General features: G+C 43.0%; 1 protein-coding gene across 3 annotated transcripts in view; it reads right to left on the bottom strand.

Moving 5' to 3' along the window:
• Window positions 1-2,512: 2,512 nt before the first annotated feature.
• atrnl1a (attractin-like 1a) overlaps window positions 2,513-27,760 on the bottom strand; it is a 317,760-nt gene continuing 292,512 nt past the window's right edge. For all 3 annotated transcript variants that reach the window (XM_085799375.1, XM_085799373.1, XM_085799374.1), the window contains 2 exons: window positions 17,611-17,725; window positions 2,513-4,073 (listed from right to left, as the gene is read on the bottom strand). In XM_085799375.1, coding sequence (XP_085655501.1) covers window positions 3,952-4,073; window positions 17,611-17,725 — 237 coding nt within the window. In that variant the 3' untranslated portion in view covers window positions 2,513-3,951. The remainder of the gene's footprint in view (window positions 4,074-17,610; window positions 17,726-27,760) is intronic.

The following is a 27,760-nucleotide window of genomic DNA, read 5'->3' as shown; positions in this document are numbered from 1 at the left end:
AAAAGGATTAGTGGAAAGAAGGAAGGGAGAAAGGAAGGAAAGAAGGAAGGATGGAGGAAGGAAACAGAAGGACAACAGGAGGGTTTTAAAAAAAAAAGTCTAATTCTCAGGCTCAGACTAACATTTGTTACACGAGGATGAGGCATTTTCGGGTAAAAGAACGAAGGCATATGCAAATGATTACGGACATGAAAGCATTGTTTACCCAGCTTTTATTTACCGCTACATCACCGACTGTGAAGGATTTTGAAACGCGGCCAGTTGAGTCGGTACAGAGCTGCTGCAGCCGCCGCCACCGCCGCCGTCACTGTTCCCTGGAAATAATATGTGTGTGTGTGTGTGTGTTGTTTGGTTGTTTTCTTCTGCTTCTGGTTCCTCATTTGCATAAAAGTGTCTTAATTCTTGAAGATGTTGAGATCCCCCTCAACAATCGCCGCCCGCCCGCCCCCACTGCCTCATGATGATGAGGGACATAATCTGCGGTTTCATTTTAAAGCACACACAGCAGCACAGACATAAAAAGACTGTGTTTATTTTATGTGTGTGTGAATCTATAAAGCACAGCTGTACTGTATGTGGCACCACTGCGACACTCACTACGCATCAAGTATAAATGTGTTTGTGTGGACAATAGCAGAGGCACACCCAGAAGAAATTGAGCCTTTATAAATGTTATTAGTTAACACATGTGTGACATGTTGTTTATAAAGACTTGACGTGTTGACTTGAGGGTGGTGTTCATCTTTTGGAGAATATGACAGCTCCCTTAAGCAACTGTGTTTCCTGCTTTATGTGTCTATTTTTGTTGTAGCTTGTCTACTTGTGTGAGATTCACTTGAATGTGTAGACGTTTATTTATTGTCAGTTGACTTTTTGAACCCTCGTCATGGATTTTGTTATGGTCGATCTGAGAGCTCAACGCTCTGTAACCTGAGGAAAAGACACATGCAAAGACAGAAACACTCTAAAATTCAGAAAACTACTTCATCAAGTAGCAACAACACATGCACGTGTTCATTTCTGACCACACAGCAGACTCAGGTTGTTGTACTGGACTTCATTATATTAAAGAGGAACTATGCAGGATTTTTTTTTACCTTAACTATGCTGCATTTTCACCTTTATTTAAACAGCTTTGAAGTAATTGTGATGGTTATATAAGTGACATGTAACTTGTTCCAGGGAGAATGGAGGCTCTCTGTCTTCCACCTAGCGTCTCTTGGCTGAAAACCAACCTCGTAAGATCAGAGCCTCCGACCCGGTGTCCCAGCTCTCGTCTCTGTGGCACCGCAACAGGTAATCTCTTGTTTCGCGTATATGATATATAACATTTTATAAAACGGAATAAATCCGGCAATCTGATTGGTTGTTAACCGTGGCATAATGAGCATATACCACGGCTACTATTCTAAAGCCTTATCACAGCGTAGGCTATCACTCCGCGTCAGGCACGTATGACTGGTATGAATGGAAGTTGTTGTCATGTATCCATGACAACGGACTGTTGCCGTCCGTAGCAAAAGACAGTTGATGTTTTTACAATGTTAAAAAATGGACTAAAGTAGTTGAATTCACATGTTTAAGGTGAACTTTCACCTCCGGGCAGGGGTAACAATGCTAGAGGGGACTGAGCAGTGACTTTCACCTGAAAAAAAGCAGAGGAAAAGACGAGATGCAGAGCTACTTGGAGCTAACGTCTGGAGAGGTGGGACTATTTTTTTCACAGTGAGGCTATTTTATTGGATAATATGTATTTCTGGTTGAATAAAACTACATGAAATTGATTGTGTATTCCTCTTTCATATTGCCATCATTGGTAACCATTTTATAAGTACCGTACCGTTGTATTGATTGCTTTCTCACCGGTTTTGTTCTAAACAAATGCACATGGCCAGAAAGAGGGTTAGCAACACAGAGGAAACTCGACCAGACTTACATAGTTCCCCTTTAAAGGGGGTGTGTCATTTTTTCAGCCCTGTCCATTTTCAGACATGAAAGGGACAGAGCAAAAAAAAACAAACACTTGTGCCCATCATGAAGTCCAGTACATTGTGTGTACACTTGTGTGTGTTGGAAATGTAGCGGTTAGAGAGCAAACCCTCTCCTCTGAAGTGATTCCAGTGGACATGCCAGGTCAGATTTAGTTCAGAAAGTGGAAATGTCAGCGGGTCACTCTGGAGACCGAGGAAATCCACAGCTCAGTCCGTGAGAATCAAGTCAGTGCTGCTCTGCTGCTGAAACCTTTAGATGAGTTGGTTTTTTCATGTCAGGAAGTGTTTTGACCTGGTGGTTGTTTGGAGAATTCAACGTTTGACAGTAATAACCAGTTGTAACATAACAGAACTGTGACTATTGTGGCCGTTTTATTATTATTATTTTACTTGAACCCATGTTGTCGTTAATGTTTGTCCATGCAGGTTGAAGTACAAGCCATCACCTGACCTTACTGACATCCTGAGAACTGCGATCAATACACCGGACCAGAGGTAAGAAGACACACGCAGTCCGTCAGTTACAATTACCATACGAAGAGGCATCAAAATGTTTTAATTGTAAATGTACAGTTTTTATGCTCATATGGACAAAAACAACGAGGTGAGCTGCCCTTTGTTAATACAAGTCTCAACGACAAACTGGTGCAAAATTACATGGAGTCAAAACGTCTGAATGGAAACAGTCAGACTCAATATAGAGACAATACATGAAGTGCATGAAGACGTAACTCTACCGTGTGTGTATGTGTGTGTGCACTTGATAAAAAGTGACTTTACAATATTAAATGAGGGTTTAAGATACTTTGGTAAAAGGAACGACTTGACATCACTTGCTATGATACACATACAATAAGGAATTTGCCATGTAAATAAATCCGAAAAACCGAGTGTAGAAGCATAAAAAGGGAATACTGCACCGACCTGCTCTATAAAATCAATTATTCAGTCTCTCTGTTTTAAAAAATCCTTAGTGCATTTGTAAACTGGCTAAATTGTTGTTGTTTTTTTATAACTGTAATTTGCATAATTAATAAATATCACATAAGGAGATATGTTATACAAACATTTGTGTATCACAAATCAACAGGCAGGTAATTTACTGGAGGTCATGAGAAAAGAAGTATACTGGAGCTTCACAGTCATGATGAATGAAGAGCATCAGTAGTACGTGTTGGATACTGCCCTTTAAGGTTACACTGCAGATGATCAGTTGCATATTATTATTATTTTCCCGCCGAGGGTCCTAATGTACTGGTAAAGCATTTTCACGTATAGTGCATATACAGATGTGTAGAAGGCCCGCAACTACCGGCAATGGACCCGTTTCCATTACAAGAGGACCTGAGCAGATATCAAAAAATGTAGAACTTCAGATGTTGGTGTTGCAGGAAAAAAAACACACAAATCCAATGACATGTTCCGACGGTTACATCCAAAGATCCTCGTAGTTCGATGCGGCTCTCCAACGTCTCTCCAACAGCAGTCTTTAGGATTCCCAGAGGAGACACATCATCACCCACTGCAGTGTTTTGCATTGATCTGAGTGAGTCCGAGTGGGTTTCTAAGTCATTTCGGCTCAGTATCTTCTTCCACTGGAGCTCAGAAACATTTAGTTTGGTTTTATCGGTGGAAAAAAAACGAGCGAGCATGACAAACAGACAGCAGAGCCCCAGAGGAGTCTGCCGGCTGTCCCACTGAATATCTGACCACCGCTGTGATGGAGAAACACGTTCTCTTTTGTGTCGTTCTGCAACTCATTTTCCAATTGTTGGACAAGAAGAGCGTGTCGAAGAAGAGGTTTTTCCATCTTAATCCAGAGAGGAACGGTGTGGTCGCCCCGTTGAGACAGCAGTCACATCCACAGGTCAATGTTCGCAGGCTGTGTGTTGTGTTTACAGTGTTTCCCCGTCATGTATAAAAAAGCCAGTGACAGTTTCTCCAGTGGAGGTCATCCAGTTCATACACAGGTCCCTTGATGGTGCACGGTGTGTTTGCGGTGCTTCAGACCGAGGCCTCGTTCCTTGAGGTCCATCGCTCGCTGTTGTGACGTGTCCACCAGAGCGCTGGCTATAGCAATACCTACAAGAGAGAGGAGAGGGTTCAGACACATATAGTATAACAACAATCTGCTTTAGAAGTGTTTCAGTTTTACCGTGGCTGACCACTTGAGGCGACACTTTGCTCACTCTGCTAAGTAGGTGTGACTTAGCTTAGGTCGGTTAAAACCAATGAATGACCATCTGCTGGCTGTTTAATTGTTATGCATTATTTTCCTCAAATTACGTTTCATTTTCTGTATATCTGTACAGAGGTGGTGCAATGTGGCGTTCCACAAAGCGCTATCCCGAGCCCCCTTGTTTTTAATTATTATTTGCAAGATTGTTTACTGTCATTAGACTTTATCGTAGCGCTAGTTGGGAAATTGTATCAGATTTTCCTTCAGGTGTCTAACGATAAGAAGATAAGAAAATGACTATAAGGATCAAATAAACCACATTAAATATAAATTCTTATCTGCTCGGTTGTGTGTAAAGCACGCTGTGAAATGTTTTTTAAAGGAGTCATGTTATGCCCCCTTTCCACAAATTAAAGCAGCTCCCAAGTGTCTCAAAGACAAGTCTGTGACAGGATGCTTCTGTCAAAATACCCCAAGGATCAAACATCACAGCTCTTTTCATCTGCTCAAAACAGCCCTGTTCAGAACGGCTGGTTTCAGTGCCTGTTATGTCCCTTTAAATGCAAATGAGGTAGGGGTGGTATTATGCAAATTATAAAACTAATTACATCATTGTATGACAACGGAGGGAACAGCTCGTAAAACCACATGGATTTCAAACTAGGGAGCCTGAAAATTACAGATGTTTTGGTCAATTCCCTAATTTTGGGGTCAAATATTATGTTAAAGGGGATCAAAGAAACCACATGTAATATGAACTCTTATCTGTTCTGTTGTGTGTAAAGCACTCTGTTTAATGTGTTGAAGAAATCAAAGTCTCATTCATCTACAACAGAGACAGGTGAAGGATGCAGCCGGTGTGTGACAGGTGGAGACGTGTCGTCCCACTGGCCGCCACAACATCCAGAGGACGATTTCCTCCCTGAGCCGGTTGTTGTCTGGCTCCAGCAGGAGACGAGGGGGCTAACGCTCAAATCGCTGAAGCGCATCTCCCACCTTCCTGTCTCCTCGTCTCTCTCTGCCTCCAACAGGATGTCATACCTCTCTCAACACAACGTCGGTATCTGATGCTGGACCCGCTCTCTCCACAGCTCAGAGCGAGCAGGCCGGATGGGCCGCGGCATCAGATGCCTCGCAGCATTGTGTTACCTTGGCAAGGAGCTGCTGTCGTTAATGTGGATTTAGAGTCATGGCAGCTCTTGTGAGTGCAGCGAGTCCTGTCTCTCTCTCTCTCTCCCTCCCGACAATCGTGGGCCTGACAATGCATGGTCATTACAGCGCGAGCTCAATCTGCCAGTGTGCAGGAGCCAAATAAACAAAACAGGCAAACAGCGGAGGGAATCTGCTGCGCTCTTGATATGATTTGGATGCAGGACGTTTTCAGCATTTCACACTCAAGTGATTCTTGGGATTTTTTAAAAAAAATTTTTTCTAGTGGGTGGAAAGGGGAAAGCCGATTACACAGTTGCTCAGTGTGTGCCTGTCTGTACGTGACTCTGCAGGTTCATGTGTGCGACTGTTGTGAGCATACCGCCAGTGTGTGTGCACGCACCTGTGCACATGCATATTTTTTGCAAAGTTGCGACACGGCGATGCCATACAGACGGACCCGGCAGCCAACAGCAGCAACATGTGCTCTGTTCATTCAGAGCGACAGAGGGAAGGTGATTGGCTGGAATCACCTGGTCTGTTGGAATGTAGCTCCTCATTTGTTTCTCTTTGGCCCCGGTTTTACAGGTGTGTGTGCGTGTGTGTTTTGGCAGCACAAACCTTAGATTTGGATTCTTGTTGCTCGTTTGCAAATCTTGTGAATATTTCAAGAGTAACCAGCTGCCACTTTACTTCTACAAGGTCATGTCCACAACACATTTGCCAAGGAGAATGTTTTGGATTTTGGCAACGTAATCTTTGACAATTAAAAACAGTCAAAATCAGTTTGTGGATATTTTAAGGATCAATTCCTGTTATTTTGACTCAGTAGATTTGAACTTTTGCCACTTTTCAGGCCATTAAAAAGTCAGATATTTTGCACACACATCCATTAATTGTTCATTGCAAAAACAACTCTCATGTCTTCACTCAACTGAAACCTTGGAAGTAACTCTGTAGATACTAGCTAGACACTGAAGTTATGTGTTTTTTATAATAATATAAAACAAATAAAAATAATGATTTGTTTAAATATAAGTTCCTTTACCTTTAATCCTGATGTTTTCTATTATCTCGTACATTTTAGGGATGTTGTATATAGCTTTATGATGTAACCAAGTCAAAACATGAAACAGCATCAAGCTGTTGAGCATAAAGTTTAAACATGAGACAGAATAAAGAAACAAGTTGTCACAACTTATTTTCGCAGCATTAGAGAAGTCAATAAATAATAAAAAAAATAGGGGTTTAGTGATTAAATCCTCCTCAAACAGAGAAGTTAAGGAGATGATTGACTTATGACAAAAAGGACAGAAAATGGAGAAAGACGGGGAGGGGACGGCTGCTGGGGGGAAACATCAGCTCAGACATCGTCTCAGTGAATCTGCTGTGATCGGTCCGACAGCTGTCTGAAACCAGAGTGACAACACTGTCACCAGATATTTCACATCACGAAATCATCTCTACAAGAGCTCAGACTACCTGTGTGTGACTGTGGTGTGCAGCCTTTTACCTTTACACACACAAACACACACACACACACACACACCTGTCTAGGAGATTTCAAACACCTGTTCTACTGAAGAAGAAAACACGAGCACTTGAAAAGTTACAGGAAAGAAAGATAATAATTAATTTTCTAACGTAACATCTGAATATTCGCCCCATCAAAATAGCTTTCACCTTTGACAAATTGCCGTCATAATTGTGTTGATTTTTCCGGGTGAACACACACATTTCCATTTGCAAAATTAAATTGGTCAAAAGTAATCAAATTATGCTGCAGGTGAGTGCAAGTGCTCATTTGCTACCGTGGCAACCAGGCGCGTTAATGTGATTGTTTTGTCAGGTGAGTTGACGCATCATTAACCCACCCCTACTCCCCCCCAAACACACACACACACACACACCCTCCTGATAGACTAATGGGGTCATTAGCAAGAGACAAAATTCCCCAGGAACACATATCAGCACAGGTCTGACGTGGAAACTGGGACTGAAGCTGGAAAAACATCTGTGAAGGGAGGAGCCGGTTCGATAACCCGGTGTCAGACCTCCCAACCAGATCCTCCTCCTTCACCCCCCCACTCCCCCACCCACTCACACTTCAAAGCCCCGGCTTCTGAGTTTGTGTTTGCCCTCAATGAAGGCACCGGGGATGGAAGCCTGCTTACCATCCAGTATAATAGTAAACAGAAGACACCGCAGCGGTAAGTAAAGCCAAGGAAAAGAAGAAGGAGAAGAAGATAAAATCAAAGTCAGCCAAACAGCAACACATTGATAATCAAACATTCATGAATCCGTGAGGCACTGATTTCAGGTTTTCAGACGACCAGCAGCAAACACGACACACAACAACTACCAGCGCTTTGATGTTCCCCATGTAAGATTCAGGTCTGATCCTGACTAACTAGGATGCCTCTCATTAACAGACCATGGCAGCGTTTGGTTGGACCTTTTCTTTGTGCTGTTTGTTTGAAGATTGCACAATGGGAAATATCTCCAAATGACCTCAAATCCATATTTATACATTCCTGAGGTATATTTGATTGAAGAAAAACAAGACGGAAGAAACATCCCCAAAGAAAGTTGAGGCGAATTTTTAGAAAGAAGTGCGGTTTTCAATCAACAGCTACAACGCAAAGGTCTTGACCTCACTTTGGCTTTTCTTCTCGTTTAGTAGAGTCGGTAAGACCCTGAGTTATCCTACTTGATCCTTACACATGTTTAAAACTGTTGTGTTAAAGGAATAGTTCACCAAACAATGAAATGCAGTCATTATTGACTCACCCTCATGCTGATGAATACTCCAGAGTAGTTTTTCATTCCTCAAAGTGCATCTGGAGACCCGGGAGGCCGGTTCGTAGTCCAACAAAATCCTGTTTAGGCTGTAAAAATGTCCTAAATGACGTTGTTTCGAGTAAACTCTGGACTATATCCCTTCAGGACACTTGGATTACAGCGGACGCGCAGTGTGGAGGAATATTAAATGGTTTTTGTGTAGTTTTATGGACCTTTTTGTGTCAGGCGCTATTGACTCTCATATAAGGATTTAGTTGGACTACAACCCCCCCTCCCATGTCTTCAGATGCACTTTGAGGAATAAAAACCTACTCTGGAGTATTCATCAGCATGAGGGGGAGTCAATAATGACTGAATTTCTTTTTTTGGTGAACTATTCCTTCAATCATTGTAGCAGCTTTTTGTTTCCTCATTTGGGAACAACCAAAGGCCAAACAGCGGGGGGAGGTGAGGACAGCGACTGGATATGATCAAACCCTCATGTCCACATCATAAAAACATGAGTTGTTTGGGTGTAAATGCCACTGAGTATTAGTCTAAAAGTCAAAGCATATAGATAAAGGAGTTGGCGGTGGGGAGGCAGGAGAGTCCATCCCGGCGGGGCGGGGAGTTTCAAAGACAAAGAGGATCAAAGTATCGGAGATCCATTCCGGGTCAATGGAGCTGAGTTTCCGAGCTCTGCCCTCCGATTCCTGTCAAGCAGCTTTCCAGTCAGACACCCAGAGGGAGACGGTGGGACACGAGGATGAGGGTGTGAAGAGGTCGACACAGCGAGTAGAGGAAAAAAAGTCAGAACTGCTGGAGCAATGCTCACAGACCAGTGGTCACAGTCTGAGAGGAGGGCACTAGATTCTCCTTATAGCAGCTCACAACTGCTGGGAAACCTTTGGGGAAATGTGCTTTTGTATGTCGGTAGCCTGACAGTTTTATGGAGGACGACACACAGTCATTCTGCTTTCCAATCAGCCAATCAGGCGGCACCTATGCAATGATAACATAATCATAAGGTGGTCACAGGAACCGATACTTTGGCCGTCGATACCAACACGCAAAAAATACATCGATACCTGCTTTTTTTGGTACCGTGATACCAAATATACAACTTTGCCGTCGGCAGGCCGTGACGATGTCGTGTCATTATTATGTGATCACGGCCGGACCTCAAATGTTGCTGCCAGCTCTTTAAATTCTGTGCAGTTTGAGAAGCCCATTGAATCGCAGTGAAGCTTAAATGGTAAATGGTAAATGGTCTGTATTTATATAGCTTTTTTACTATACCTGAACGATACCCAAAGCGCTTTACAGTATACAGTACATAATACAATAAATACAAGAAAGTTTGATGTGAAAGTTTAAAAATAAAAACATAAATAATTCTGTTTTTTTTTTTAATTTTTTATTGTGGTATCGAATGAGTATCGAGAATCGTGGAATTCACTAGTATTGGTATCGACTACTGAAATTCTGGTATCGTGACACTCCTAATACAGACCTACAGGTCAGGAGCAGGAGAGATACATGTCTCCCTCGTTCCCTCAGCAAATTAGAATAAAAAATAAACCAACAATTTACTCAAGTGTTGGATTTTTTTTCTCCATAGTTGTGTCTTTCAATATTTTTAACACAGTTGACCCGAACCACTTGGCTGGCCAAGGTTTACAACGTTGACTTTTCTCTTTAGGACGACGGCCAAAGTGGGAATGATACAGCAAAAGGCTCAAAATGCTTTGTCAGGACAAAGGGAAGGGAGGCGGCGTGTGGTGGAGAGAGAGGAGGGAGGGAGCCAGCAAAAGATTCAGATTAACAGACACACAAACTAAAGACTAAAAAAAGGAGCAGAGCCTTCTGGGAACTCACTGCTACACCGCTGCTCTCAGACCAGACAGAGGTCCAGGTCCGACGTCTCTCTCTCCGTCTTATCTCTAAAAATAAAATAAAACACGAGGTGCACATGGACGGATCGTGTTTACTCTCCACTTCCCCTCGGCTGCTGTAGAGGAAACACGAGTGGATTAATCAAAGTGTAACCACTTGATGACTGATCACCTCGGCCTTCAATACAGCGATATGCTAATCTGGGTCTGTGGGTGGGGGGTGGGGGGGGCAGCGCCACGGACTCTCACCACCCACTGCTCTCGTTTAACAACTCCTTCAATCACTTATCTCCTGCTCCGTCTTCCTGCTGCATCTTCAACTTTCGACCCACTTCACGCGCGTATTTTCCAAGACCTCGTCTGGTTTATCAAATTCTTAGCCTTTTAATACCTCCTCCTCTCTCTCTCTGCTCCATTTTTTACTCACAAAGACTTTCCACATCTTACAGTACCTGTGTTTTTTTTTCTCCTCTTTTCCCCCCACACCCTCTGTCAGATATTACCGGGTCTATCTCTGCTGCTGAATAGGCAGATTAGTGCAGGAGAAGGCGGCTCTGAATGCTGCGCCTCTGTCTCTATTGACCCACTATCTAAGCCTGAGAGCGAGGCTGAGAGGGAAATGTAGCCCACGGTCTCTTCTCTTCTCTCTCTGTTACGCGCAGCCTGGTAAACCCATTAATACCGCTGATTGAGTCCCATTTTATATGAAACAATACAAGATTAAACCAGTGCAGCTGCAGGAGGCCGAGCATAAAGACGTACAACTGACAGGAGGAAGATGAAGTGAAACAGAGTCTGTGGTGGTGGTGGAACCAAAAATAAAATCTCTGTCTTTCTCTGTTTTTTTTCTCCTCTCCATCCCTCCCTTTCACCCGTCCTGACTGTCAGTCTTTTTCCCTCGCTCCGTCCATCATGTCAGGCCACTGTGACTTTGAATCAGTCAAACAGTCACTCAGCGGTCAAGCGCTTCCTCTCCTGTGCGACTCGCTCTCGGAGACGGGCACCATGTGTGAGTCGTCCGCTGCAATTTGGCTGACGACAGCTGTCAGACGCTCTAATGGCGGCAAGTCGCTGTAATACTCAGGATTGGCTGAATTATTGAATCGTACAAAAGAGATCGTTTTGTTGTTTCTTTTTTTATAGTGAAACTGTTTCTTTCTGTGAAGAAGAAATAGAAGAAGAAGCCACAAGAGTTTAGAGACCGCCTCTTCTTCTTGCAGGCTGTAATCTCATCCCACACACACTGTGGAGAGCGACTGAGAGGACACTCAGAGATAAACTGATACTAAAATGTTTTTTTTTTAAAAAGCTCAGCTATTTCAAAATAGTGTGTGAGTGTGAAGATGCTGAGGAAAAAGTGTCTCTGTTCAAAAGACATGTTGACTCATCTATGGCTAAAGCAAAAAGGGACTTTTCAGACTCAGTCAGGTGAACTGGTGTCCACACAGCAGCTTTAATGTTTCTCTTCAGATCCATGAACTTTCATTGGTTCATCAGTGAGGATGGAGGTGAGGAGTCCCTGTCATGTCTTCATCACTTCCCCACTTGGACCTGACTGTGTTTGATGTCATCCATCCAACATAAACCTCTAATCCAGGTCCTTCATGCTGACCCAGGTGTGCTGCTCTGCAACCACATCCTCCAGCTCCTTCTGCGGGAGCCAAAGTCTTCCTCAGCCCAGATGGGATATAAAATCCAATCCGGTGGCTTCTGTCTGGGTCTGGAGCCCAACCAATCGGCTTCCAGCTCCATGAGCGTCTCTCCTGAACCATCCCATCTCATCTGGCTCCTTCCTACATGGAGCAGCTGCTGTGGTTCTTCTGGATGTCTCAACTTCATGTAATCTCATGTCAGCTACTTCTGTCCATCTTTCCCTCCTTCACATATTGACACTCAGTCAATAGAACTGATCAATGGAAGAACCTCTGCAAAACCAAAACGATGGATCTTTCTGATCTGCAGGTCCAGTCCATGTTTACTGGAGCGTGGATACGAAGAAATAAGTCAATGACTTCTCGCCTCTGGTGTTTAACATAGAGAGTATTGTAGGTGTTTTCGATCCATGTATGTTAGCTGTGTATTCACTGGCGAGCCATTTAATCAATATCTACATGTTAGACATGTTCAAGTTCACTCCTTCGGACCGAGAAGAACAGACTGAGAGAAGACAGGGTTCCTACACATTTGAAATTTCCAAAGTCTATACTTTTCCAGACCCTAATTTCCAGACTTCTCGGTAAAAAAATTCAAATAATTTGTTTAAGTAAATAGATGTGCATAATATAAAAAAAGCATGCAATTTATCATTTGTTTTGATTATTCTGAATCGGTATGCCATTATGCAACCGAATAATTTCCAGGAGATTGTAGCTAGGTACAATAGTGCATACAAAATAACTAACTAAATATAATTCCATACAATAGTTTCCATTTTCCATACTTTTCCAGACCTGGAAAAGTATAAAATCTAATTCCATACTTTCCATACTTGCGTAGGAACCCTGAGAAGAGTAATAGGGAGTTAATGTTGAGATACTTTCAGCTGATAAACCATAAATCATAAGTCTGTTTTTTCCTCCTCTTATTAAACCGACGCTGGCGTTTCCTCTCCAACATACGAAGGGTCAGTTAATGGTAAAACCTCAGGGGAGCAGAGCAAAGGAGGACAGGAGGAAAACAAAGAGTAGAGAGAGAGAAGACGGTGCGAGCTAAAACGGGCTCGCTCATCGAGGATTCCTCTTGAAGTGTCTCCCGCTGCGTGGTGGGCGGAGCTAGCCTGCAGTGACTCCATGTTCATACATGCATAACATCAATGGAGGGCTTCGGTCCGACCCGACGCAGAGAGTCTCTCTGGGGAGCAGCAGGGTGGGAGGACGGATGATGATGGGTGGGCGATTTATTATGTTTTTGTCCAAGACTTTTATCTGCTCCTTGGTGTGTTTGAAGTCGTAGCGTGTGTTTACGTACTTACTTATACATCATCGTATCTTGGAGTTTGTATGTGTAAACACTGTGATCATGACAAACGCTCTGATCATTATGCATATACACACACTCACACACACACACACACACACTAACACACAAAAGCATCGACTTCGGGCTTCAAACACGGGTAACGAGAGTTATTTCATTGATTTGATGAGGAAAACAACAGAGGAGCCTGGACGTCCCCCGGGGAGACGCCTGACTAGAACTGATGAGCCTCTTATTGGCCCTAATTTCCTGAAAATGAGTCTGACTCTGCGCCGATGAGCTCATGTCCACAGCACCAGGTAGAAGAAGGAGGTGAGGAAGAAGAAGAAAAAAAGAAAAAACCTCCATTTAAATCACAGGACTTTTAACTCTTGTGAAGAAAACTGTGATTCAAACAATATAAACGTCCTTAAACTGATTTTATCTGCAGTTAACCATCCTGCTGTCCTCCTGGGTCAAGGAAGGAAGGACGAAAGGAAGGGAGTTAGGAAGGAAGGACAAAGGGAAGGAAGGAAGGAAGGAAGGATAAAGGGATAGAAGGAAGGAAGGACAAAGGGGAAGAAAGAAGGAATGAAGGAAGGATAAAGGGATAGAAGGAAGGCAGGAAGGACAAAGGGAACGATGGGAGAAAAGGAGGAAGGGGAAAAGGAAGGAAAGCTAGATGGAGTCAGGGAACAGATTGGGTCAAAAAAGAAGGAAGAAGTAAGGACGAAGGGAAGGAAGGGAGGGAGGCAAAAAGGATTGTGGAAAGAAGGAAGGGGAAATGGAAGGAAAGAAAGATGGAGGGAGGGAACAGACCAGGTCAACTGGATCAAAAGAGGAAGGAAGAAGAAGTAAGGACGAAGGGAAGGAAGGAAGGAAGGAAAGAAGCAAGGGAAAAAGGATTGTGGAAAGAAGGAAGGATGGAGGAAGTGAACAGATTGGGTCAATTTGACCCAGAAGGACAACAGGAGGGATAAATAAAAAAAACGGAAGTATCAGGCGTTGTTTAAGGTTGTTTAAACTTCAGGTTTGGGCTGTTTTGTCACATAAACCTCATATTCTAATATTTTATCAGTGATTAATCTTAATAAAGGAAACATGAGCTTCACCTGAGCTTCATGTCCTGGAGACTTTGGACCTGGATCAAAATGACCTTTGGTGCTGGAGAAGCTTTTACTTTCTATCACTGACACACTTGTTCTCACACAAGCTGACACTTTTCCCTCCTCTCTATTAGACCGCGCTGACTGCTGCCACCTTTTAAAGGCTCTGACGTGAAGCTCCTTCCAGCCCCACAATAACACTTCCTTGCAAAGTGCTTCGTTTTCCGTCTGCTCCGCTCGTTTCCTCTGTCAGATACTCGCTGTGTTAAAGCCTAGCTGCTTCCTGCCTGGAGGAACAGAGGCTTCTCACACCTGCTCCAGTTACAGACAAGTCCACTTCATGAGGACAAAAACTACCAACAAGACAAACTGACAGCAGTCTCGCAAAAAAAAAAAAAAAAAAAGCTGCAGGGGAGGGGGGGGAAGGAAAATACAAAGAGAGAGAGAGAAAGAGAGACGAGGCGTTTCCGTGAGAGCGGGGCAAGAGAAGGAGAGGTCGGCCGAGGTGCAAGATGAGCTGCAGGGAGCGAAGATTGGCCTTGTGCTGACGCTGCACAACACGCCAGGCCGCGGTCGGTCGGGCGGTCGGGTCTGTGTGGAAGTGATGCGCGGTGGGGGGGGATCATGTAACGTCCGTCCGTGGCAGCAACACGAGCTCAGACCGTGGAAAGTCAGGACGTCTGAACGAGGGAAACGAGCGATCCGACAGGAAACGTTGGAGGGAAACCAGAGGCAGGTCCGACCACATCAGAGCGGCTTTAAAGGGATAGTTAACCCAAAATTGAAATTTCACTCATTATCTACTCACCCTCATGTCGACTAAGGGCTGGGAGAAGTTTCAGAGTCCTCCGTGGCTTCTCTGAGTTACAGGGGGTCTCGGCGTAGCAGTGCATGTCCATATAACGGTTGCAAATGGATACCAACTGTCTTCGTAACAAAAAGACACACCAAAAAACATCCAAATACCTCCATGCTGCTCGTATGTAATGTCCGTCTTGTATTGAAGCCCCGAAATGCGAAATTGTCCCGAAAAAATGAAATAAGTAAATTTTTCAAGCTTGTCTGTAGCGGAAGCTCCTCTTCCCAGTTCGTCCAAATTTGCCAAACCGGGAAGAGGAGCTTCGAGAAGCTTCCGCTACAAAACAAGCTTGAAATATAGACTTATTTAATTTTTTTCGGGACAATTTCGCATTTCGGGGCTTCAATACAAGACGGACATTACATACGAGCAGCATGGAGGTATTTGGATGTTTTTTGGTGTGTCTTTTTGTTACGAAGACAGTTGGTATCCCTTGCAGACCCCCTATAACTCGGAGAAGGCACGAATAACTCTGAAACTTCTCCCAGCCCTTAGTCGTCATGAGGGTGAGTAGATAATGAGTGAAATTTCAATTTTGGGTGAACTATCCCTATAAGAGGCGCCGCATGTCGAGTCATAAATCATGTTGCTGTGAGGAGGAAGCAGAAGTCTATGTGGCACCGCATCTGATTTTTATTTAAAGCTACATATTGAAAAAACAGGCGGCACGATGATGTAGTGTTTAGACGCTCTGCTCACAGCAAGAGGATACTGGGTTCAAACCTGCCTTTCTGTGCAGTTTGCTTATTCACCCTTGTACCTGAGTGGGTTTCCTCCCCACACACACACTCTAAAAGGATAAGTGGTATTGATGATGAAAAATAGTGTAAAAGCTGCTGATCTGCACATTTTCTGTTGCTTTCCTGCATTAGAGTCGTGTTTCTATCTCGGGACCTTTGTTGCATCGCTCTCATTACTGTCAACCAAAATTGTGTGGAGACCGATGAGGCCGACACTTCCTATCGAAATACATAAAAAAACATTCAAATTCTGCATCAACACTTCACTGTGCATGTTTGTCGGTTACCATGACAATGCATCCTATGTAATTAAAGAACAAGAAGAGTGGCTCTAAAAATACATTTCCCCGATAACCGACGCGCTGTTCCAGACACTGGACACATCCAGACGTCAGACACACGTGTGCTTCAGAGGCCGCGTGTGACTCAGTGAGTTTGATGACATCCTGATTACCGGTGCAGAGGACCGAACATTATGTGACTGTGTGGAGGGGAAATCAAAAAGCTCTTTCCTCTATTTGTCGGCGTCGGACGCAGATTCACAGAAACAAGCAGCTTCCACAGACTTCCACAGAAATCAAAAGGTACGGTGGAGAGAAGACTTCACCGTGTGTCTTTAAAGGGATAGTTCACCCAAAATTCAAATTCCACTCATTATCTACTCAATCTCATGTCGACTAAGAGCTGGGAGAAGTTTCAGAGTCCTCCGTGCCTTCTCTGAGTTACGGGGGGGGGGTCCGCGCAGCAGTATTTGTCCATATAATGGTTGTCAATGCATACCAACTTTCTTCGTCCAAAAAGACACACCAAAAAACATCCAAATACCTCCATAGTGCTCGTCTGTAATGTCCATCTTGTATTGAAGCCCCGATATGAGAAATTGTTCCGCCGGTCAGTGCAAATCACACAGGAAGAGCAGTGAACCGAGACATTGGGAGCTTCCGCTACAAACAAGCTTGAAATATAGACTTATTTAATTTTTTTCGGAACAATTTCTCACGTCGGGGCTTCAATACAAGAGGGACATTACAGACGAGCAGCATGGAGGTATTTGGATGTTTTTTGGTGTGTCTTTTTGGACAAAGAAAGTTGGTATCCATTCACAACCATTATATGGACAAATACTGCTGTGCGGACCCCCCCCGTAACTCAGAGAAGCCACGGAGGACTCTGAAACTTCTCCCAGCCCTTAGTCCACATGAGGGTGAGTAGATAATGAGTGAAATTTTAATTTTGGGTGAACTATCCCTTTAAAAAGCCTCCTGCGGCAGACACCTAACGACGGCGGCCGGAGAAACAAACATCAAGACACTTTTGACGATGCCTCAGATGCACACATCACGTTTTAGTGTGTTTATACGAGGCTTTTGTTCAAACTGCCAGTTTTACATGACGGTGGATGGGAAGCTGCCACGAGGCACGAGAGAAGCACCGACTCTTACATCTGGACTCTTTTTAGACGACGCAACGCTGCTGCAGAAAAACTTGTAAAAGCAACACAAACACAAACAGCGTCGACTGTGTGTGTTTTTATGAGTAACACAATGACTAAGATGTGAGATTTCACGGCTGCGACAGCTGACGGTTTACAACGAACGTTGACGATCGCATGAATATGGAAGAGAGTCACCGGTGGGAGAGATGATATTTGTTACACTTAATCACAAAGTGTCACATTAGTGGCGTCTGACAACTGTCTAACAGTCGGACATAAACACTGTCATTACGCACGAGCTGACCCTTCAAATTCATCAGCATCAAATATGATTGACTCTCCTCATCAAACAGACGACACTGTGCACCTGAGGCTTTGATTTTATTCCAACTTCAGAATAAAAGCACATAATAAATCTATCAAAATGTTTAAAATCTGAAATAACAGTAATAAAAAATGCTGGAATAACACTTTCTATAAGCTGTGGTGTGTGTGCTTGTGTGTTGTGTGTGTGTCGTACCAGACTGTCCAGGTGGAGGTATACCAGATGGGACTCTGGGCAGATACAGCAGCACCGTCAGAACACCTGCTCTGCTCCCCCAGCACGGCTCCATGGCGATGGGCTTCGGCGCCGCCTGTGAACACAACAGATAAACAAACATGTACACAATGAAGACACATGGAAAGACTGTTGGTACACTGCAAATATTCAAAATATTTGTCTTATTTCTAGTCAAAATGTCGTTTCTAGTCAAAATAAATCTCATTATACTTAAAATAAAACTCGTCACATTTAAAAAGCAGCTTGTTTTCAGACACTTTTTACTTTTTTCAAGCAAATTTTCCACTTTAAATAAGTAGAAAAATCTGACAGTGGATCAAGTTTTTCTTTCTTATTACAAGCACAAAAAACTTGCTTTCACTGGCAGATTTTTCTACTTATTTCAATTGAAAATTAGTTTGAAACAAGTGAAAACTGTCTAAAAACAAGTTCATTTTTAGGTGATGAGTCTTATTTTAAGTGGAAAGAGATTAGTTTAGACTAAAATTGAGACATTTTGACAAGAAAGAAGACTAACCCTAACCCATTCTTGGAAAGATTTTGAGTTTTTGCAGTGTAAAAAGAAACGAGAGGTCGGTGTCATATACAGTATGTCAGTGTGTGTCTAAACGATGCAGCAGACGCCTGAACGCTCGGAGCTCCAGCCACACCGCCCAGACGGCTGCTGCCTCCTCCCCCAGGATCAAAGCTCCCAGCTGGGGGAGGCAGCGCTGACTGGCAGCCTGTGGAGCTCCACCTGCTGCGCTCGGATGTAAACAGGTAGCACAGTGTGTGTAGACACATGTTCACATCTGGTCTGCTCATGTACAGTTCATTCACACACGTCAGACACGTTCGGCTTTTTCAGTCTTATGTTGCAACGTTGTGCTAAAGTCGTTTTTTTTCTTCTAAAATCTGATTTTTAGACATTTTTTACACATGTATTAAAAGGCGTGAGTTTTCAGAGGCTTCACTCCTTCAGTCCTTTGGTCCTCGGCCACGTCTGGCTCTGATTGCTGCCTCCGGTCTTCCTGAGCCTGATGAAACAGGCTTAGCTCAGCTGGATTTTAAGGATTTTCTGTCATTCCTCTCTGCACATCCTCTCAGGCTCTGACAGGCTGGATGGGGACCGGTAGTGGACTCACACGTTCAGGTCTCTACAGATGTTTAAAGGGGACATTTTATGGAAATATCTCCTTTTGAAGGCTCTTTAACATATATTTGGGTGTTTGTCTTGCCTTCCGGCCCCCAAAATGTGAGAATTGACTAAAAAAATCTGTAATTTTCAGGCTCCCTAGATTGAAATCCACGTTGTTTTATGTTATAAATTATGTTATAAACCCGGTGTAGACTTCTGCTTAGGATGGACTCCAATGCAGTGTGTCTTCAGAAATCAGGTCCAATCATCTTAAATGACCACACATAGACACTGAAGACTCCAACAAAGGTGTAGGAACTCAAAGATTAAAATGAGCTCAATTTCTGAAATTCAGTTTTTGTTTTCTTTCCTTTTAGGGGCATGAAAAAATTGATTTTAAATATTTCAGCATGTAGCTGCAGGAGTCTGAATACATCAACAGTGCGCTGCATGTCGGTATTCAACAGTCCCAACATGCACATTTACAGATTCTCTCATTTATATCAATAAAGATCCACAGTGTCTCTGTCACACTGAGCTCCATCCATCACATCACATCAGTTTCCCATGAAGCCTCAAATGAATCAGGACTGTATCCGAACATACAGGCTGCTGATGGAGAGCACATGTACAACAACACAGCACTAACACTGAACCGCTTTAATTAACGACAACTTGTTAATTAATTTGAAAAAAAAAGAAAAGAAACATCAGCATGTCTATATGAACAGCACCAGTGGGACTGGTTGTGTATAATGTGTCCTGCTGTATGTAAAGTATCATCTGACGGTGGGATCTGGTTTCATCCTTTACATCCGAGTCCACAGCGACGAGGAGGAGGAGAGGCATTGAGTTATTGATCAGGTTTGACCCTTATGCCATACCGTACCACAGAGGTCACAGAGATGAACCCTGTTTATTACTGTGGTCTGGCTGAGACACTTTCTGACACACACACGGCATACTGTAACCATTTTCCTCTGTAGCTCACCATTCTTTCTTTGCTTTATAGTTTCAGTAACCCTTTAATTTACAGGCCGCTAATTACTTGCCCCGTAGGAGGTCTTTCACCTCCTACCAGGCCATTGCCTTAATAAGAATGTATTCTTAGCAATTCTTGCCTGATTAAATAAAGGTTTACTACTACTACTACTACTTGATAATGTCAAGAAATAGCTCAGAAATAACGTTCAATTACAAGGTCCTGGTGGAGAAAAATTCTGGCCTTTCCATGAAAAGCATGTGTAATCTTTTGCCTTTATGAAAAACATGCATTACTATGAAATTGACTGTTATTTCTAGGCTATGTCTTGACATTACTACACAATTAATTGTTATTTCTTGGCTATTTCTTGACATTATCATGTATTTAGCTGCTTGTAAATTAAAGGGTTACCATAGTTTCCAAGTTATGAACAAAACTGTAGGAGTTGAACCCATGAACCCTTTTAAGACGACCTCTTACAAGTCATGAATATGAACTAAAACAACGTGTTCCAGGAAGTGTTTGGTCTCCAGTGTCGTTATGTTCATGTTACTACAGCAACGCATGTTTGAGGTTCGATCATTTCAGTTTTTAGAAAGTCAAACCAATCAGCTTTTATGGTTCATAAGTAGCGATCAAATACCACACAGATGAGTGTGTGTTTTAGTTTCTGTGTGTGTGTGTGTTCTTGGTGCTGTCACCAGGATTTAGTCTTTATCTGTGTCACCCTGCTAATACAGATTAATGTACGTCCTCCACAAGAAAACAATTAGTTGTGTTGTATTTGCTCTGATGAAGGCTTTATGAGGATCTGCTCCTTAGTTCATTGTTGTAAAAAAACAAAAACATAAAATGACAGAGACATAGCGTGACTTTTAATTTCTACATTTCCATTTGCTTCGTTCTGATAATGTGGTTTTGGGAAAACAAGCTCACAGAAGAATATTTAACACAACGCAGCGTCAGGAAAATGTCAGGAAACGATGTGTTCTACTGACAAGAACACACACACACACACACACACACACACTAGACTAAAGTGTCGTATTAGCAACAAATAGCTGAAGAAATAAACAAGTCACTGATGTTTTGGTGACAGAAAATTAAAGAGAATAAAACAGGAAAGAGAAAAATTACAGGTGTTTGTTGGCGCTGAAATGATCACAACCACAATTTTGTCAACACACACACATACACACATTTTGACAAAGTGAATAAATGAGTACGTTCACATTAATATTTGTGCACTTACTCATTTATTTACTTCCTGGTGGCTTATAGTTGAAACTGGCAGCATGGTTTCCAAAGCAACGACAACCTAGTGTGTATGCATGTGTATGTGTTTGTGTGGGATAACAACCCACTAGCTTGTTTTATCTAAGATGCACATAAACCGCAAAAAAACTGAACACACACACACACACACAGACACACACACACACACATTACATCATGTTTACGAGACTGGATCTGCTTCAACACAGCAACTCTCCTCCGTTCTGTAAAAACTCTTTAAAACTAAGACTGTGGGATTCAGTGCATTAGTGAACGAGCGTCACGATGAGTAAAAAAGTTTGCAGCTTCAGGTCACATGACGCTCGTTAGATCAAAACACAGTCACACAGATCAGAGCCTGAAACCAACACGACATGTGACCTCATCAACACTGTGTGGTTGAAAAGCTGGTGTGTGTGTTTGCGTGTGTGTGTGTGTTTGTGTGTGCTGTCTCCACTGCACTGGTTTAACTGGATAATAACGGGCGGATTAGCAAAATGACAAATCTAACGGCAGAGAAGTCAGTGTGTGTGTGTGTGTGTGTTTTTGTGTGTACCTGAAGCTTTGTGTGTTGTGTTTGGTGCCAGCTCATACTTGTGTGAGTAAGTGTGTGTGTGTGTGTGTTTGTGTGTGCGTGTGTGAGACTAAATGATGAAGCAGAGCGGGGTAATGTGACGACACTCGGAGCCGTCTCTGGCTGCTTTCCCAAACTAATCACAGTAAGTGTGTGTGTGTGTTTGTGTGTGACGGAGAGAGAGAGAGAGAGAGAGAAGGAGAGTGACAAATAAGAGGGAGGGATGACTAAAAAGTTGGAAATAAACAGAGAAGAGAGCGATGGGCGAGAGGAGAGGCGGAGAGGCAGGTGGGCCGAGTCCAGGTGGCCATTTAAGCCAAGAGTGAAATCCTGCTGAGCTGTGTGTCCAGTGTAAAAGCTTTGTGAGCCGACGGCCACTCAGTAGACGAGAGGAGAACAGAGGTTCTGACCTGAGAGAGAGAGAGAGGGAGATCAGAGTCTCTCGCTCATTTTATTTATATTTTAAATATCAAGTGCCACTTAAGGCCAGACAACAGTTTTTGCTGACCATGTGCAATGTAGAAATTGGCTCCTTGGCAATACTGAGCAATCTCAGTGCTCGGCCCTATAGAGGATTATTGGACATAATCCAGAAAGGTTGTTGTTTCATCGTGCACTTCTCATAGTGGTTCAGTGCCTCATCACTAATACCTTTTTTATGGTCCGTTCAGTCACACACACACATAGACACACACTCACACAGGCCTCAGTGCTGAGGCTGGAGGTTTCCAGTAGAGACGGTGGAGAGAAGACGACCATCGGGTTCATTTCATCACCAACACACCTGAAGTTTTAGACACTTAAGCTGTTGAGTTGGTCCAGTCACTCTGTAGCAGGACAAGTCCAATGAAGAGTCTTAAAGGAGACACATTCTGCCCCTTTTCCACAAATTAAAATAGTTCCCAGGTGTCATAAAGACATGTCTGTGACATGCTGTGGTCAAAATCCCCCAAGGATCAAACATCACAGCTCTTTTCATCCTCTCAAAACAGCCCTGTTCAGAACAGCTGGTTTCAGTGCCTGTCCCTTTAAATGCAAATGAACCACTGCTTGCCCTGCCCCTTCTACTGGTACCAGGTAGGGGTCGAGTTATGCAAATTCAAATCCTAGTTACATCACTGGAAGACAGCTGAGGGAACAGCTCATAAAACCACATGGATTTCAACCTAGGGAGCCTGAAAATTACAGATTTTTTTTGTAAATTCTCCTATTTTGGGGTCCGGAAGGCAAGACAAACACCCAAATATATGTTAAAGAGCCTTCAAAAAGTGATATTTCCATTATGTCCCCTTTAATGAACCGTCTTTAGAGACAAGAAGTAGAAGTCTGCTCTCAGTTCTTCATGTCATGAACTCTACAAGATGATGGAAGCATTTCTGTATGTCGACAGGTTTGCATCACATAATTTATCAGCTGATAGTTGACCAGAAGCTGATTGACTACTTGCATGACTAAGCAGGTGTTCCCAATAAAGTTTTCTATTAGTCTGCTTTTCCATCACTCTGAATCTCTATTATTCATTTATCAAGAGTGAGGTCTGAAAACGGTTGGAAAAGGTCTGGAAGAAGGAGCTCATGATCTGTCCGACCCCTTAAAGTGAACAGTCTGGAGCCCGAGTGAGAAGAAGAAGGACAAGATCCTGACGGTCACAGAGGGACAAACCTCAAAGTCAGTCAAAAGTTATTTTGCAAGAGGACTGAGTTCTCAGAGCTGAGGAGGATTTGTAGTTTCTTCAGCGTCTGAACACAAAGACAAGTGATCCAGTGAGTGGTTCATTTCCTGACACTTGTCTCTGACTCATCAGAACGAGGAGTCAAACATGGCGTCACTGCAGCAGCGTCGGCGTCTGTGGGATCGACGCAGTGACTTCTCCTCCTACAGCAAACTCCAGTCACGTCGTCATTTTACGTCACATTTATCCCCCAAAGTCACATTTCCCTGCTGCAGCTCCTCTGAGTCCATTCCTTCTGTCCGTCTGCTTCTCTATACTTTCATTTATCAGAAATAAACAGAAGAGAGAAAAAAAGGAGGAAGACTCCACAGCGTCCTGGAGAAGCGAGGTCGTCCACCAAAGTGTCGGTCTCACCTCCCTTCTGCTTTCATCTCCTCCCCTAACAGTTTCCTTCCTCCCCCCTCGATCTCCTCTCCTGCTTTTTCCTCTTGTACTCGCTTCAAACAAACAATTGTTGCAACATTCGTCCCATTTTTGTCCCTGGGATGAACAAAGTGGTCAATTGAGCAGTGTTTTATAGGTGTGTTGAGGGGGTTCGGGGGGGGCAGAGCTGCAGCACCATGATAGATGAATCGTCTGAGGCCGCAGGAAATTGAGCCAAAAGTTTATCTTCCTCTGGATGGATGTGATTTTTTTTCTCTTTTTTTTTTACTCCATCAGCCTCCACCGACTCTCTGCTCTGTGTGGCTGCGTCAAGTCACAGCTGTAATTGCAAATTTCTAATCCAATCATCCAAATAAGTGAGTAAAGTCAGTGGTGCTCCTAGACACAGTCACATGAGGAGGGGGCTGTTGTTTTAAATGAACCCTAGGCAGGGGCAGGAAATGTTTCTTACACATGGAGATATTACAATAAACAATAAACAATACTACGACGGGGTGTTAGGGCCACTGTAGGTTAAAAAAAGACGAGCTGGAAGAGCTGGGGAGAAACTAAAAACCCAGACTTTTTAATTTTAAAGTTGCAAATTTATGAGAAAAAGATCTAAAACTTTTTTTTTTTAATCAAGGAAGGAAACACGTCTCTAAACCTCTAAAGGTTGGAAGAGCACAGGCACCGTAATGATCTGGTGATTCTGGGCTGAAATAACGAGTATTTCCTTACTGCTAAATGCAACTGAGAAGTAGAGTTGGATTAAAATAAAATAAAATAAAAACCTTCCATTGCAGACAGAAAGCAAAACAAGCCACAACGTCTAGATATGTTCCCTTCCCCAAAAGCTTTAGTGTTTTTTCTCTTCTGTTTTTCTTTTTTTAAAACTTGAACATTTTAAATTTCAAACTCATTCGTTCAATCTTTATTCAAATCTTGACGAGGCATGAGGTTTGAATGCCTATAGAGAACAATAAAGCAAACAGGAAGTGAGTAATGAAAGGACATTTACAACACCTCGCTCGGTATTTAAGTGGCTTAGCCTTTCCAAAGCCTTGCATGTAACATTTTCCTCATTAGGAAGCAGGTAATCAGAGGCTCATTGTGGACGCAGCCTGTCGGAGCGTTCAGCTGAGGCGCCTTCACCATTTCCACCTTTCAATAGCTCCTGTTTTTTCCTTTGCGGGTGGCTGAGCTCGGTGACGGCTCCGCGGCTGCAGAACGAGCCGAAGTTAACAGGTTATTGCCTCGTGAAATTCAGCCACAGGAAACAGCTCATTGTTCAGAAAGTTTCAGTCCTTTAACATTCTTAAATCACTTTTTTTTGTGTGTTGTATATTTTGTGTCTCGGGAAATTATGAATGAGTTTCGTTGAGGTTTATTCAACGGTTCAGAGGAAACAAATCAAATCCATCATAAGAGAAAAGAGCTGCTACAAACTCACAGTTCTAACAATGAGAGCATTCATGTGATGTGAGTTTAAAAATTGACAGTAACAAGTGAGTCCGTACTGCTTACAATTTATTAATCCCCATGTGAATTTAGAGCTTAAAGGGATAGTTCAACATTTTGGCAAATTCATCCATTGCCATAATCCCTGGCCTATAGTCACTGGAATAGGTTCATTACCTTTAATTGTCGGTGCATGTTGTTTTGAAATCTGCATGGCAGAGGTATGAGCTGCTCAGGTAATGGTACATACAGTTGTCCCCTGTCCCTCATCAAACTCATCAAATACACAATCTAACAACTCATGCGTCATAATGTTACATAATTACCAGTATACATGATTATCTCATAGCGTGGTGAATGTGCAGGTCGCAACTTGTGCACCAGAGCGTTTTGGAGTTGTTGGATTGTGTATTTGATGAGTTTGATGAGGGAAAGGGGACCTGCACTGTTCATTGAGCAGCTCACGTCTCTGCCCCGCCGATCTCAAAACAACATGCACCGATAATTAAAGGTAATGAACCTACTGCTATGACTATAGGGATTATGGTCTTTGCCAAAATGTTAAACTATCCCTTTGAATGATACCAACATTTACAATCTAATGAAACATGAAGAGGATCAAAAGTATATACTGTACCATGCAGCTAAACACCGGCACTGTGGAGCAGACTGAACATAATAGAGATATCTCAGGTTTATTTTTGTGCATTTTCAGTTTGCCTATTCTTTTTAGTGGGGGTCACAGCAAACTGTATTTATACTTGTAAGTATGACAGGGCTGGGGTTGGCACTAACAGCTTGTTTAGAGCTTTGTTGTAACGGTCAGTGAGGTTGAACCCGGACGACTTGTGTCAGACCCCGGAGCTTTTATCTGTTGAAGATATTTAACTCGACTCTCCACTGTGCTCGTGCTGCAGAAAACAATCTGAGCTCTTTTAGTTTCTGAAACACTGATCTCTGTGAAGACTCCTGGAGGCCACATGGAAGTTCAGTTTCTATAAGGAGCTAAAAAAAAAAAAAAAGTTTCTCTCTCCCAGTATGAACCTGGGACCAGGAGGCTCAGGTCTGATTTCTTCAGCTGTCTGAGTCTGAACAATGTAACGTCTGTAACACCAATTATCACACAGCAGCATTTAACAGCAGCTGAAGGTCAGGAGATAAGTACACACACAAAGACGCCTCTCTCTGCTCCTCGTCCTCCTCCTCACGTCACCTCTCCGTCCTCCCCGTTACCTCCGCCACTCACTCTCTCCCTCCTAATGGCCATCTCTCTTTATCTCTTTCTCTCTGTCTCTGTCTCTCTGCCTCCTCCACCTCTTTGTGTCTGTCAGTCTCTCTGGAGGTGACATCACCAACACAAACACCACATCTCGTCCTCCAGCCTCGGTCTGTGTCGCTGACTCTGTGACTCTCAGGTCAAACGATGTTGAGACACCAAAAGGTTCAAACTGGGGCATCAATATATACATAGTACTCAATGTGGACATCCTGTCAATGAGTAATATTAAAGATCCTCTAGATGTCCATGTGTAGATTGATTATAGATCAGCTCTAGGTTCTATATTAAAGCTGTGAAAGTATCAAAGCCTCAGTCCACAGAGAAATACTCACAGCCTGTATTCAGAAACCAAGCCTTAAAACCAGCCAATAGGACTTCCTGTAACTTTATGATGTCACAATAAAGCAGTCACTAAGCCCCGCCCACCACCACCTGGACCCACCACCATCCAACACTTGCAGGATTTTGATTTCTTTTAGGGTTTTATTCTAAAATCTGCTCTATTTTTTAAAAAATTATTTTTCACACAGAAAACAGTTGGCCAATCAGAAGAGAGTCGCAGAGCCTCCTCTCCTCTGATTGGCTGACACTGACCTGGTGTTACTGGAGAGAGGGTTCTTAGAAACACAGATATAATTTCTTATGGAGAGCAGAACGTAAATGTTTAAAGAATATTAAACTAAATCTGGTCCAATTTTACCTCAAAATCTCAAGAACAACACACGCACACACACACACACGCTGAGAGACAGAGTGTGTACATAGTGTTAGATTAAAGCTAAGAGAGAAACGAAGCTTCACCAAAGAGCGTTTCAACAGTGGGAGATAAAAACAGCTGCTGGAGCTGGGATATCAGGTGAATCTCTTGAAGTGATGCTTGTCTTATCTCTGTTCATATCAATAACAAAGCCCCGGGCAGCGGCTCCGCATGCAGCAGGATCTTTGTTACGCTGATTGTCTGGGTGTTACACTCTTAATTCTCCTCTGTTCAGAGCAAAGAAGCGATGTGTAAACTGATAACCAGCGTCTTTGTACAATTTTATCACATCTCAATCTACCAGAGAGCAAGAATTTCAACTTTAAAAACTTTAACTTCCTTACTTTTCTAAGTCATAAAGTTCCTATGAGTTGAAGATAAATTGAAATATAATCACTTTCTATGAGCCGAGAGGCCAGAGACACAAGTTCCTCATTTACTTCAGCCAAAATATTCATCTATCTGTGAGGATAAGAGATGATCTGTTGGTTTTTATCAATCACGTTGAAGCAGGAAAAAAAAAAAAAAAACTGGTCTGGAGGTTATTTCAGGTAAACACTCATCT

The sequence above is a fragment of the Trachurus japonicus genome, chromosome 15, assembly GCF_045865225.1.
Source record: "Trachurus japonicus isolate A0001 chromosome 15, Traja_1.0".
NCBI lineage: Eukaryota > Metazoa > Chordata > Actinopteri > Carangiformes > Carangidae > Trachurus > Trachurus japonicus.
This window is presented reverse-complemented; position numbering and strand designations above follow the sequence as displayed.